Source organism: Callithrix jacchus, chromosome 14 (assembly GCF_049354715.1).
Source record: "Callithrix jacchus isolate 240 chromosome 14, calJac240_pri, whole genome shotgun sequence".
NCBI lineage: Eukaryota > Metazoa > Chordata > Mammalia > Primates > Cebidae > Callithrix > Callithrix jacchus.
In genome coordinates, this window is record NC_133515.1 from 94,505,862 (window position 1) to 94,517,896 (window position 12,035).

The 12,035-nt window shown below is 43.6% G+C and overlaps 1 protein-coding gene across 5 annotated transcripts in view; it reads left to right on the forward strand.

The window, feature by feature from the left end:
* Window positions 1–12,035, forward strand: part of LDAH (lipid droplet associated hydrolase) — a 154,846-nt gene that overhangs the window by 119,148 nt on the left and 23,663 nt on the right. For 2 of the 5 annotated variants that reach the window (XM_035273107.3, XM_035273112.3), the window contains one exon: window positions 4,814–6,848. The exons of 1 other annotated variant lie outside the window; for it this stretch is intronic. In XM_035273107.3, coding sequence (XP_035128998.1) covers window positions 4,814–5,005 — 192 coding nt within the window. In that variant the 3' untranslated portion in view covers window positions 5,006–6,848. Of the gene's footprint in view, window positions 1–4,813; window positions 6,849–7,055; window positions 7,605–12,035 lie in introns of those variants that run through there. 2 more of the 5 variants (XM_035273110.3, XM_035273109.3) reach the window with 2 other exon arrangements.

The following is a 12,035-nucleotide window of genomic DNA, read 5'->3' on the forward strand; positions in this document are numbered from 1 at the left end:
TCCTTAGGCGCACACTGAAGAGTTAAAGGGAAGTTCATCTGTAAGTACAGAGACTGTAGTCACCATAAATCCACCTTCCTGCAGAAAACACACGAGGAAAAGCTAAACTGCGGTCCTAGAGAATCAAAATCTAGAACTGAAAAAGTTAAATTTTGTGCTTAATAAAAACAAATCAGTGGGTTACTTAACATGACAATTTGAAAACAAAAAAATTTCCATCGCAATAATGTATAGTTTCTATCAACTCTCATGAGTACCCAAACAAGTGCTAAGGAGAAATAAACTACAGGAAATAATTTATTTTCTTCTAAACCTTTGAATGTAAACATCCTGCTGTTTGCCTGCTATTCTTTGTTAACAATTCCAGTACTTTCACTGCAGTTATCACCCCCATGACACACAGTGCCTCAGAAGAGCTACATAGACTGTGAGAAGGCTTTCAGAAAAGGTAGTTGGAAAGGCTGGGTGCCTTGGCTCATGCCTGTAATTCCAGTACTTTGTGAGGCTGAGGTGGGTGGATCACTTGAGCCCAGGAGTTGGAGACCAGCCTGGACAACATCGGGAGACCTCATCTCTACAAAAAAATAATTTAAAAATTAGCTGGGCATGGTGGCATGCGCTTGTTCTTCCAGCCACTCTGGAAGCTGAGGTGTAAGGGCCACTTGAGCTCAGGAGATGGAAGTTGCAGTGAGCTGAGATCACACCACTGCACTCTAGTCTGGGCCCAGAGTAAGACTGTCTCAAAATAAATAAGTAAATAAAAATAAAGGTGGCTAGGTTCGCTCCTGTAGACAACTCTCACATTGTTAGTTTTCATATCCAGTTTAAGACCTGCCAGTTGTCAGGTTTTGTGTTTTTATAGCATGGGTCTCTTTACTGGAATTTTAAGTAGTAGTAAAAGGTACAGGTAAGAAATGTTGTCTCTGGATTTGTAGCCCAGCTCTTCAACTTACAAATTGCTTGAAATAAGCAAGTTAATCTTGCTAAGCCTCAATTTCCGTTTCTGTAAAATAGGGATACAAGACTTTCCTTAGAGTATTGTTGTGAGGATACAATGAGAATATATCTAGAAAATGCTTACTCAGCACAGAGACCGGCCATTACTCTTGGCCCATCAGTTCGTCATGGTGTATTGCGATGCATTTTTACATCCAACATTATAAGACTTGCACTCTTAACCACTGTGTTTTGGTGTCCAGTTATTTCTCTTTCTTTCTGCTTTGCCCCTCCTCCCCCACACCCCACCAGTGGCACCACACACTCCATACTTTCTCATTTTCCTGTTCAGGGTTGCAGGTGCAGAGTCCTCCAGTCAGATCTATTGCCTGTGATTTATAATTTATAGGGGAAAGGAAGTATCTCAAGCCAGGTTATGTAAAGGCATTAGATAACCACATGTTTTACTTGTAAGCCAAGACTTTCATAGGAAGCCCTTTAGAGAATATAGCCTGAAGAAGAACTTGTAAAAGAAAATAAAATTTTAATAAACATGAGCCCACCCCTATCATCAATTAGGTATTTAACCAAATGAGGCCCACTTCATATGGTTACTGTTTGTAGAGAATCGAGAAATAAAATCAGTTAAGCACATGAGAGGTCTAGATTCCTCACTGTTCTGCTTGAACACTGACACTACTTTTTGTTGAGGTTCCTAGCACATGCCTTGGACAGCGTGTGCCCATAATTACTTGGACATATTTGTCTCTTGATACGCCAAGGTGGGTGTCAGGTCCTTAATCCATGTCAGCCACCCCTGTTCAACTCACTGCCTTAACTGCATGCATGGGGATGGCGCTTACTCAGTGCTGAGGGCTCGTCAAGCTGGACTTCTCATTGGAAACATTTCAAATTGTAATTGCATCACAGAAAAGTTAATAGTACATTCTTCATGGAAACAGTCTGAAATGTCAGGCAGAAAGCAACAGTGGGTGCACACAGTGACGCTCTTCTTGTCCAGGAGACTATATTAGGTGATGCCTTTTCTATATGGCTTTCCTTTGAGCTGACTGCCATGTTACAGTTATCATAGGACTTCACACTGTAGCTTGTACTGGAGTGAGGGTCCCAGAGTAGCTTTCTCAGGGTCCAGGGATCTTGAGGTGAGAGCATGTCCTGGAGCAAAGGAACAGATCTGACGGGCACGAACCCAAGTCTGACTTTATGGATTTCTCAGCAGTGTTCCCTGCTCTAAGGAAGTGCTAAGTAACTGCATAGGGACTGTTCCTGTTTCCTGAATACAGGAAAGATTGAAAAGATTGCCGGTGGTAAGTGTAGGGGGTAGTTTAGAGAGAGCCTAACGTTATCAGCCCTATTGGTAGATAATTAATACCTGCGAATAGTTTGTACTCTTGGCAGTATTTCAAGGCAAAGCTATAGCAGGGTAGTTGCTGAGAGATCCTGGGAAACATGTTTTTCTACTGCTGGACGGAGTAGTCTCCCACTGGTTGTGAGGTTGCAGCATTTTAGAGCTATAGAAAAAGCTGAGACCAGGAGGAAGAATTAGGCAACTGCTAGGCTCTCATATTCTCCAGGAAGTAAAAGAAGTTTTTACTCTGCTAACAACCATGACAAAATGAAATTTGGCTTTAGGGACTTTGGCATGCCCAGAAATGGTTGAAGTGAGCAAAAATAGGAGACTATGAAGAATGAATTATGTGATAAATCTGTAAGCTGCAGGTCCTCTGCAGCATGTAAAACTGGAACCCCAGATAACAACCAAGAAAACCTCCATGAACCTGGAATACTATGTAGTCATGAAAAAGGATGAGTTCGTGTCCTTTGCAGGGACATGGATGAAGCTGGAAACCATCATTCTCAGCAAACTAACACAGGAACAGAAAACCAAACACCACATGTTCTCACTCACAAGTGGGAGTTGAACAATGAAGACACACATACACAGGGAGGGGAACGTCACACACCAGGGCCTGTTGTGCGGTGGGGGCTCAGGGAGGGAGAGCATTAGATAGATGACAGGTTGATGGGTGCAGCAAACCACCATGGCATGTCTATACCTATGTAACAAACCTGCATGTTCTGTACATGTACCCCAGAACTTAAAGTATAATTTTAAAAAAGAAAAGAAAGAAGGAAAACCTCCGTGAAGCAATTCAGAGTAAGTCTGCCACTTGAGGTTTACTTGTTCCTAATTTACTTTCTGGAGTACTACGTTAAATTTTTTCCTCTATAGAGTGTTTTTAACCATCTCTTTAAATATTGATTAAGGCATAATGTTATCGTAGTGAAGGCCATTGTTTTTGTAAGATCAGTCTTATCTGTCCCATATTCAGATCATGGATTTACTAATTGATACACTAAATTGATACACAGTGAGCAATAATGCCTATTTCTCTGCACCTTCCTCCCCCGCCACTTGATCCCCTCCAATCCCTCTTCCTATTGTGGCCAGTGGTTTTCCTGACATAGGGATCTGAGCATGTCACTCACTGTGCAGTCTTTTTTTGCTTGTGGACTTCAGGATAAAGTGTAGCCTCCTTAGCATGAATAGAAGATGCCATCCAAGACCTCATCCCTCTCTGCCTCTCCAGTCTTATCTCCCACCACCCTACATTCCAGCCATGTGGAATTCCAGTTCCCTATACATGCCATGCTCTTTCAGGCTTTGGTTTGCTTGATCTTCTCCCCTCAGTGTGCTACCCCAGCTGGAAAACTTAACTCAGGCATTAACTCTGGGGAAATCTTTCCTGCCCACTGCTTCTGACCAGCTGTGCCTCTCCTGAGCTCTCAAATTGTGTTGTGTATATGTGGTCTCCTCCCCTCCCCCAAGACTGTCTTACCTCTATTTTGCAGGTTCCTAATACAAAGTAGGTTCTCCATTTGTATTTGCTGAACAGATGAATGAGTAAGCGATTCAGTGGCTGAGTGAGGGAGCACATTTGGTGTATTATGAACCAGCAAGAGACTATAGCTGGCCAGCTAGTGACTGGAGCTGCACACAGCTCTTTCTTTCAGTGATAACAGAGGTCAAGTATCCTTAAGATTTAGTTCCTGGTTTTTGTAGAAATTACCACTATCTATCCTTCTGAATATAGGATGTTGCTTTGTTGCCTTTATTTTTAGAACCAACAGAACTAAAACATAGCAGTTTTTCAGTGAAACACAGCAGCCGAGAGCAATATGTACATATATATCACATGCAGGTTTAGGTAGATACCCAGTCAGGGTCTTAGTAATGCCACAAAGGAGGCTCTTTCTCCGTTCAACTGCTTGCTGTCAGCTGAAGTATGATTATTGCACTTCCGCACTTAGTTAACATAGAGGCGGCCTAGAGCCTTTTCTTAGAAATGCCATAAACTCTCAGGTTCTGATCACATTTCATCAGGTACATTGGAAAGCCTGAATCCATCTGATCCATGTTTGTATTCATTCAACAAACATCCCATATGTCTACCATGTGGCTGTTTGGAAACAACTAAGTTTATTAACTGGTCACCAGTCATTTGGTGACTGTCTCAACAAGTCTCTTTGTCATCCTTGCCGGCCTTTATTCCAGTGTCCACCCCACCCTTAGTATACAAAACTTTGCTGGTAAGTCCTTTTAGTGAATTATGAGCGAACTGTCACAGAAGAGTCTCCTAGATGGGGTATCTTCCCACCAAATTCTTCTAAGTGCACTCCTGTAAATTGTGAAGGCTTGCTGCCTTGAGAGAGCCACACTTTGGAGAGAGCTTGGGGACTAGCTCCCAGGGCTAGGCATACGTGCTGTCCTCAGAGCACTGCCGGCTGCTGGTGTCATAGCTGTGTCGGGAAGGGAAGGTGTTTTCTAATAAAATGTTTTCGTCTTGTCTTTCAGCTTACATTTTATTATAGTACTATAGATAGTTGGTGTCCAAAAGAATACTATGAAGACATTAAGAAGGATTTTCCAGAAGGAGACATTCGACTTTGTGAGAAAAACATACCTCATGCTTTCAACATCCATTTTAACCAGGAAATGGCAGACATGATTGTTGACTCCCTAAAGGATGTTCTGTCCAAAATGTAAATGGGCCTGAAGAACAAGGCCCCCTGCCAGTACATGGAGGCAGTCAGTGTACTAGACTTTGTAGGTAAATGTTTAATTTTGAAGACTGATTTAGAAATGAAGAAAGTGAGAACCTCTTGGCTTACAAATCAATTCTCAGCTCCCCATGTAACAGGCTGAAGGAAACACAGTTGATGAACCATTCCATAGGTTTAACCATACATTTTCCAAGATTCAGGGAACACAGCTATCCACCCAGAGTCTCGCGTTTGCATGAGATGCCTAGTGGCACCATATGGTTTATTTTGGTAGGCAGGATCTTTGCAGATTAAAAAAAAAATCTACATGTTGATTTTAATTGGATTACATTGTAGAATAGGCTCTTCTGGAGGAAATTATGAAATATCTACTAGAAAATATGAAAGTAATTGGTGAATGTTAAGATTATAGTTAGATATGTGAAGTGTATGAGATTATGACAAGGGTATACTCATGTTCCAGGAGCAGGAAGTGAACCTGGGTCTCCTTTAAGACAGAAGATGGAGATCAGCCCAGACTAACTTAGCACAGGTCTTGGCCAGGATCATCAGTATGACGTCTAATCTACCTGCACTAGTCAGAGAAAAAAGTTCACAAGACATTACTGTGGTCAGCTAACCAGATAAAGAGTTGTTGATGGACCCCAACTGCGCCTCCTACCACAGGACAACCAGCAAATTCAGTGTTGAGCCTTAGCCTGCCAGGTTATGAGCTCCCTGCAGGCTCCTCCTCTCCAGAGCCAGGATGGAGGGGCACCAGGCTGTCCCAAATCAGACTTGTATGTGCCAACATGCAGTTGCTCCTTCTATAATTCTTACACTAAAACTCCATTGAAGACCAGCAATGAGCCAAATAGTGTGTTAGCCATTGAGGATAGAGTTCTTAGCTACTTAATGATTCTTTTCTTCTGGAAATCTTCTAGTGAATAATTTTTGAAAGTATCTTTTAAACTGCTGAGTAAAACTTTACCATACATTAGTTCTCCATTTCTGCATTAACATCATTTGCTGGAAGGAAAGTATTTTGTTAATGAACCAGACCTAGCCATTAAGTTACATGAATTCACCTTGTGTAGACACATTGAGGACTGGTAGAGAGGACACATGTTCCCTGGACTAGAGTGGGCTGACAACATTGCTGCCTTCCCTAACTTGACTCAATCCCGAGAACCACATACTGCAGTGACAGTGGAAGATGGATCCGAAATATTCCTTTTTCTCCTAGAGGAAATGCCTCATGGCATTATCATTCCCTAAGGACAATGAGATGTCCTTCCCCTCAAAACCTAAAGCCCCCTGATGAAAGATTCAGCTCTGATTTGCTGCCAACTTTTTGGTAAGTGCTGAATGAGTTACTGTGCTTTGGCATAGCTTCTACATCACAGCAAATGACTTCTCAGAGGGGAAAAGACAAGCTCTGGACAAGGAATGCTATTAACCCAAAGGGAAGAGCTAGTAGATACAGAGGCCATAAGCACAGGGCTGTACACAGAGCTTTTATTGGCATCTGCACGGGAGGCCTAGAAATCTGATGTTAGAAGCTAGGACTCATGACTGTGAGTGTCTTGCATACAGGAGATACTCAATACTACTAAATCAAAGCATGTAAACAAGTGCTAAGTAAATCATACCTACTGGAATAAAGAGCAACATTCAGAGCTTTGCTTTTAGCTGTTATTTTAAACATTGTTCCATATTTCAAAAGTCTGCATCTGTGAAATTGTATCTTCTTTCTGATTTTTAGAGCCTAAGAAAAATACTTGTTCTTAATTCTTGTTTATCTTCTGAACACCAAATGAATTTTTGAAATAAATGTTTTACCAGCACTTCTGACTTCATCTGGCCTGATCTCTTTGCTGAGGAAGAGAGGGTACAATTTAAGCAGTTCTCCTGTGGTAGACTCTCAGTCTCAAAGTCTGAGACTCTCGGCTCCAAGTCTCTCCTTTAAAATGAAAAGTCACCTTTCTCATTGATTTTTTTCATAGGTGGAAGAATCAGATTTCAAGAGACTAAAGTTCATTTTCTTTCATTAGGGATCAGAAAACTAAAATGGACAAACAGTAGATGAAATCCATTTCCCAGAAGCAGTTCTGCCTGTATGTCCCAGTCAACTACATGGATGGTCTCTGTGAAAGTTTCAGCTTCCTACAGTTACCTGTGGCTCAGCGATTGAACCTTGATGACTGCCCATGTTTGTTCCTAGTCTGTTCTGAGCCATAGGATTCTCCACAAGCCCTCCGTGGCTTGTGTGGCCCGATATCCATGGCCACCAAGGGCCTCTCGCATCTGCTTCTCCACTCAACCTTTGGAGAGCCAGGGACCACCAAAGGCTTGATTTTTCTTCATCCTACATTATATTCAAAACAAAAACAGGCTGGGTGCCGTAGCTCATGCCTGTGATCTGCTGTGGCTAATGCCTGTGATCCCAGCACTTTGAGAGGGAAGATCATTTGAGGCTAGGAGTTTGAGACCAGCCTGTGCAAAAAACGAGACCTCTGTGTCTAAAATAATGTTTTTAAAAAGAGCAAAAAAAAATTTTTTCAGGTTAAAGGAGAATAAAGAGATGTGACAATTTCACACAACATCTGATTCAAAACTGGATGTTTTTGTTACAAAAGACATTGTTGGGACAATTTGCACAACTTGAATAAGGCCTGAAGATTAGCTGGGAGTAAGATGCCACTGTTAATTTATTTATTTCAGTGGTTGTACTGGGGAGAAGTAAGACAGTGTCCTCGTTTGTACTGAAGACACACTGAGGTATCCAAGGGTGAGGGCAGCATGTCTGTTTACTGTCAGATGGTTCAGAGGAAAATCATGTTCTTTGTACTTGCATATTTTTTTGGAAGTTTGAGATGTTTTAGAATTTGTCACAATAATTCTTTTTAAACCCCACCATGCTCTCTCCCACGTCAGTGTCTCATTGCTTCTTTTCCAGGAAGGCTATTTCTTCTAGGCAGTAGATGAAGACCTAGTTTCAAATCCCAGATCTGCCATTTGTTAGGTTTGTGACATAAGACTTCACCTCCCTAAGTCCCCCAGCTCCTCATCTGTGAATCTGGGATAATATTGATATTCAGCTCAGTTTTTTATTTGGGGAAGGCTTTTTTTTTTTTTTTAATGGAGATAAAATGAGGCCATCATACAGCGTTTAGTACCTTGCCTGGCATGTGGTAGATGCTCTATAAAATGGTACCAAAAGGAGGATAGCAAACTTGTTTTTCCTTTTTTTCTTTCATTTATCTTCTCTCTGGTATAGGGAGGACCCTGTGGTATCTCAGTCCCTACACTGTTTCACCAGGCCTGTAACTTGATTCTAGCAGTCAGCATTTTGGCTCTTACATAGGGATAATGCTTGTTCAACTGGCTCAGCTTTCTGGACTCAGCCCATGTGTAGGCCTCTCTGCACACAGCCCAAGATGTTCTAACAGTCCATTTAGAAAAGATGCAGGAAGCAAAGCATCTCTTAGATGGCATCAGACATCTTTGTCCTTTGCCTTCTCTTGCAGAAGAGAAGAGGTAAGGATATATTTGGGCTGTTCCTTCCCTTGGGGGCGGGCCTTAAGGAGAGGTTGGAGGCTGGGACTGAGTATGCTCTGTGGGACCTTGAATGAAGCTCTTATGCAAGAGTGCTGAGGACAGCAAAGTTTGTATGAGTGTTCTTCTAATCACTTTTTAAGAGGATTGAGATTTCTTGCCTCTGCCCCATACAGACATGGGTAAGTGCTCACATTGGCCCAGGTGGGGAGTAGCTGTGGGATGTGGATCTGGCCCCTCCCACCAGGCTGAAGGCATCTCTCTAGAGCAAGACTGGTGTCACTAAGAGTGATGCTGGGTGAGCATCCTCAGAGCATGAGCAAGGGCCAAGCTCTGAGTGGTTCTGTGGTTCTGTAAAGGGCTCTATAAAGAGAAAGCTCTTGGAAGAGAGAAGAGGAAGAGGTTGCCCCTAGTCCTAGAAGGACAGGTAGAACTTGGATAGGTGGTTTGGAATAGTGAGAGCTAATCCACATAAGGAGTCTGCTGCTCACCCCTCCACTTTCACAGTGTCTCACTTAGGCTCCTAGTCCTGTGATGTTCTGACTATGCCCATTTTACAGATTACCACTGAGGTGCCTTGCTAAGGATCTCATAGCTATTGGATGACAGAGCTGGGATTATGCTGTAGTTGCATGTGTCCTCCAAAGTTCGTGTGTTAGAACCTTAGTCCCCAGTGCAACTGTTTGGAGGTGGGGCCTAATGGGAAGCGTCTGAGTCATGAGGGCTCTTCCCTCCTGAATGGATTAATGCTAGTGATAAAAAGGCATGATATAGGCTGCGACTTTGATCTCTTATTCTCTCATGCTCTCTTGCCCTTCAACCTTCTGTCAGGGAGGATGCAGCAGAAAGGTCCTCACCAGATGCCAGCCCCTCGATCTTGGACTTTCCAGCTTCCAGACTATAAGAAATAAATCTCTTCTTTATAAATTACCCAGTCTCTGATATTCCATTATAGCAACCAAAAATGAACTAAGCCAGAATCCAATTCAGGCCTCTACTCTAGAGCTGCCACTTCATTCTCTCTTTCCACTGCATCGTGCTGCCTCCTGGAGGCCACCACGGGCAAGCAAAAGTGGAGAGCCCGGAGAGTCACGCAAAGGGCAAATGAGGACCCGATTGGCATTGAAAGTGAAGAGTAGATAGTTGGTAACAAATGAGTAGTTGTAAAAGAATGAAAGCTATAACAGAGACCAGTTTTCAGACGGGGAAAAAACGCATCAGGCAGTAGATTGAGAGAAAGCAGGCCCACATGCCGGGAGCCAGTGCTGTGGCTGCAGTCACATGGCCAGCACCTCTGCAACTCTTTCCATCGCCACCTGGTCTCATGCCAGGCATGGGAACTTCCTGTGGGCTCCTCTGTACGGGAATCACTGCTCCAGCTTTGATGACGCCCATTCTCTACCCCACCCCATGAGACATGGCCCAAAATTCCAACTGCTCCTGCCTCCAAGAAGAGTCCCTCCCACCCTACCATTCCCCGCCAGCCTTCATGACCCCTGGCCTGGTCTGTGTCTGCTGAATGACTTATCACTGCTGCGGGAATTATGTCTCTGCAGGCTGCTCCTCCCTGCCTCCACCAACACCCCGTCTTAATCATCTCGGTACTGTCAGGGCATATCAAATAGGGCCTGCTACACAGGATCATCTATAAATTTTGTTATCCAAATTAATAAAAAGTGTCTACCATACCATTCTAGGCAAGCTCTCAAAAAGAGCAGTTCTCACATTGGGTCAGACTATCAGGAAAGCACATCTCAGGGTCTCTTCATCTTAAAACTGACATGTTAGTGGGAGTACAGATATGGACACTTGCTATTTTATCCCTTAAGTGCTTCCCCAGCAGAGCTGTGCACAACTTTGAACATCCAGATAGATTCAAGGATGTCTGAATCCTTGTAAACTGTTTGTGTCTGGCACTGGGGGACTGCAAGAAAGCAAGGCCACAATCCCTCATATCCCATTCATCTTGTCTGATATGGCTGCAACTGTTACTTCCATTCTTCGATAAGTAGAAAACCTCTGGAGTTTGGGTATTAGCAACTACCAAATATGTAGTTTATTATTTGTTGAGCACTAACCCCTCACAGCACCCCAAGTGGGAATTGGAACAATACACAAGACTGTGCTTTGGGATAATGGAGCATTTTCATTTTGTGTTGCATTCCTCAAACATTCTGGCAAAGGGGCCTGTGCTGACCTATCCCACATTGGGATAGATTTCCTTGCTGGGTAAGTCTATGGGAAAATTCCTCTTCCCTGGGATGGGAATGTGACCCTATGACTGGGCGTCCATTACAGCCAGGGGGCGCGGTGCACCTGCAGGGTCTCCCTCACAGAGGGACTAGAATCCCGCCTCTGCAAATCCACCCGGCTCAGGCTCTGCAGAACATCTGGGCTTCCTCCTACTGGCCACTGTGAAGGGCTGCGCACCTGCATGTGATTAGGACTCAGCAGACACCCACAGCCTGTAGGGCTGCATGCTGGTGGCACATCGCAGTGGACAAGTTTCTCCCCCGATCACTGTCCCTTCTGAGCAGATGAGTCAGAGTTCCTAGGGCACAGGAGCCCATGCATCCATGACCCCATTGGGTACCACCCTCAATGGAGCAGTGGTTGGAGGCAGTTCCAAGCGGTCCAAGGCAAAAGCAGGCATCAGCAGCAGATCCAGGACCTGACATGGCCAGGGAAGGAATGGAGAAGTCAGTCTTAGCCTTCTTTACCATCAGTCAAAGACGGGCCTTTTAGACTTGCTCATATCGGTGTCTGGGAAATTGGATAAAATTTTAAATGCCACTCCTGACTTACCTTTCTCCCTGTAACTACTCCTCTACTGAATGTGTACTCTAGCCACAGAATGCTGAGGTAGGTCAAATGGAGACTGAAAAATAAGAAAATGAAAAATGGACCAAAGATGCTAATAAACAAAGCATGAGAAGACATCACAGTTTTCAGTGGCAGGGTCGTAGAGCTTACACATTTATTGTACCTGCCAAATGAGTTAGTTGAAAAGGGAACACAATTTTTCTTCCAATGAAAGAGACTCCTTTATTTAGTAATATGAAATAGAGTAGAGAAAAGAAAGCAGGCTTTCTTGATCTGTCTTTCACCAGAGAGAGAAAGTCACATGACCATAGGGACCTTCATTAACAAACTGTGGGAAATTCGATTCACCATGAACATGTGCTGCCATCACTGATGAAAAGGTGGGTCACTCCAGCAGGCTCCATCTCCCAAAAGAGGTAATCCTGGCAACAAGTCACTAATAAGGCCAAGTCCCTGACAGCTTCCTACAACTCCTGCTCTGTCATTAGTCCTTTCCCAGAAATATTTAAGGACCACATGAAATAGATTTCTCCTTCATCTGTAGGCAAAAGTCAAGTGCAAGGACTGGGATGGCAACAGCACACTGCATGGCTGATCCTATCCTGCTGGATCCTTCATGGTGACACCGAGCACAGGCTTTTGTACTTATCTTG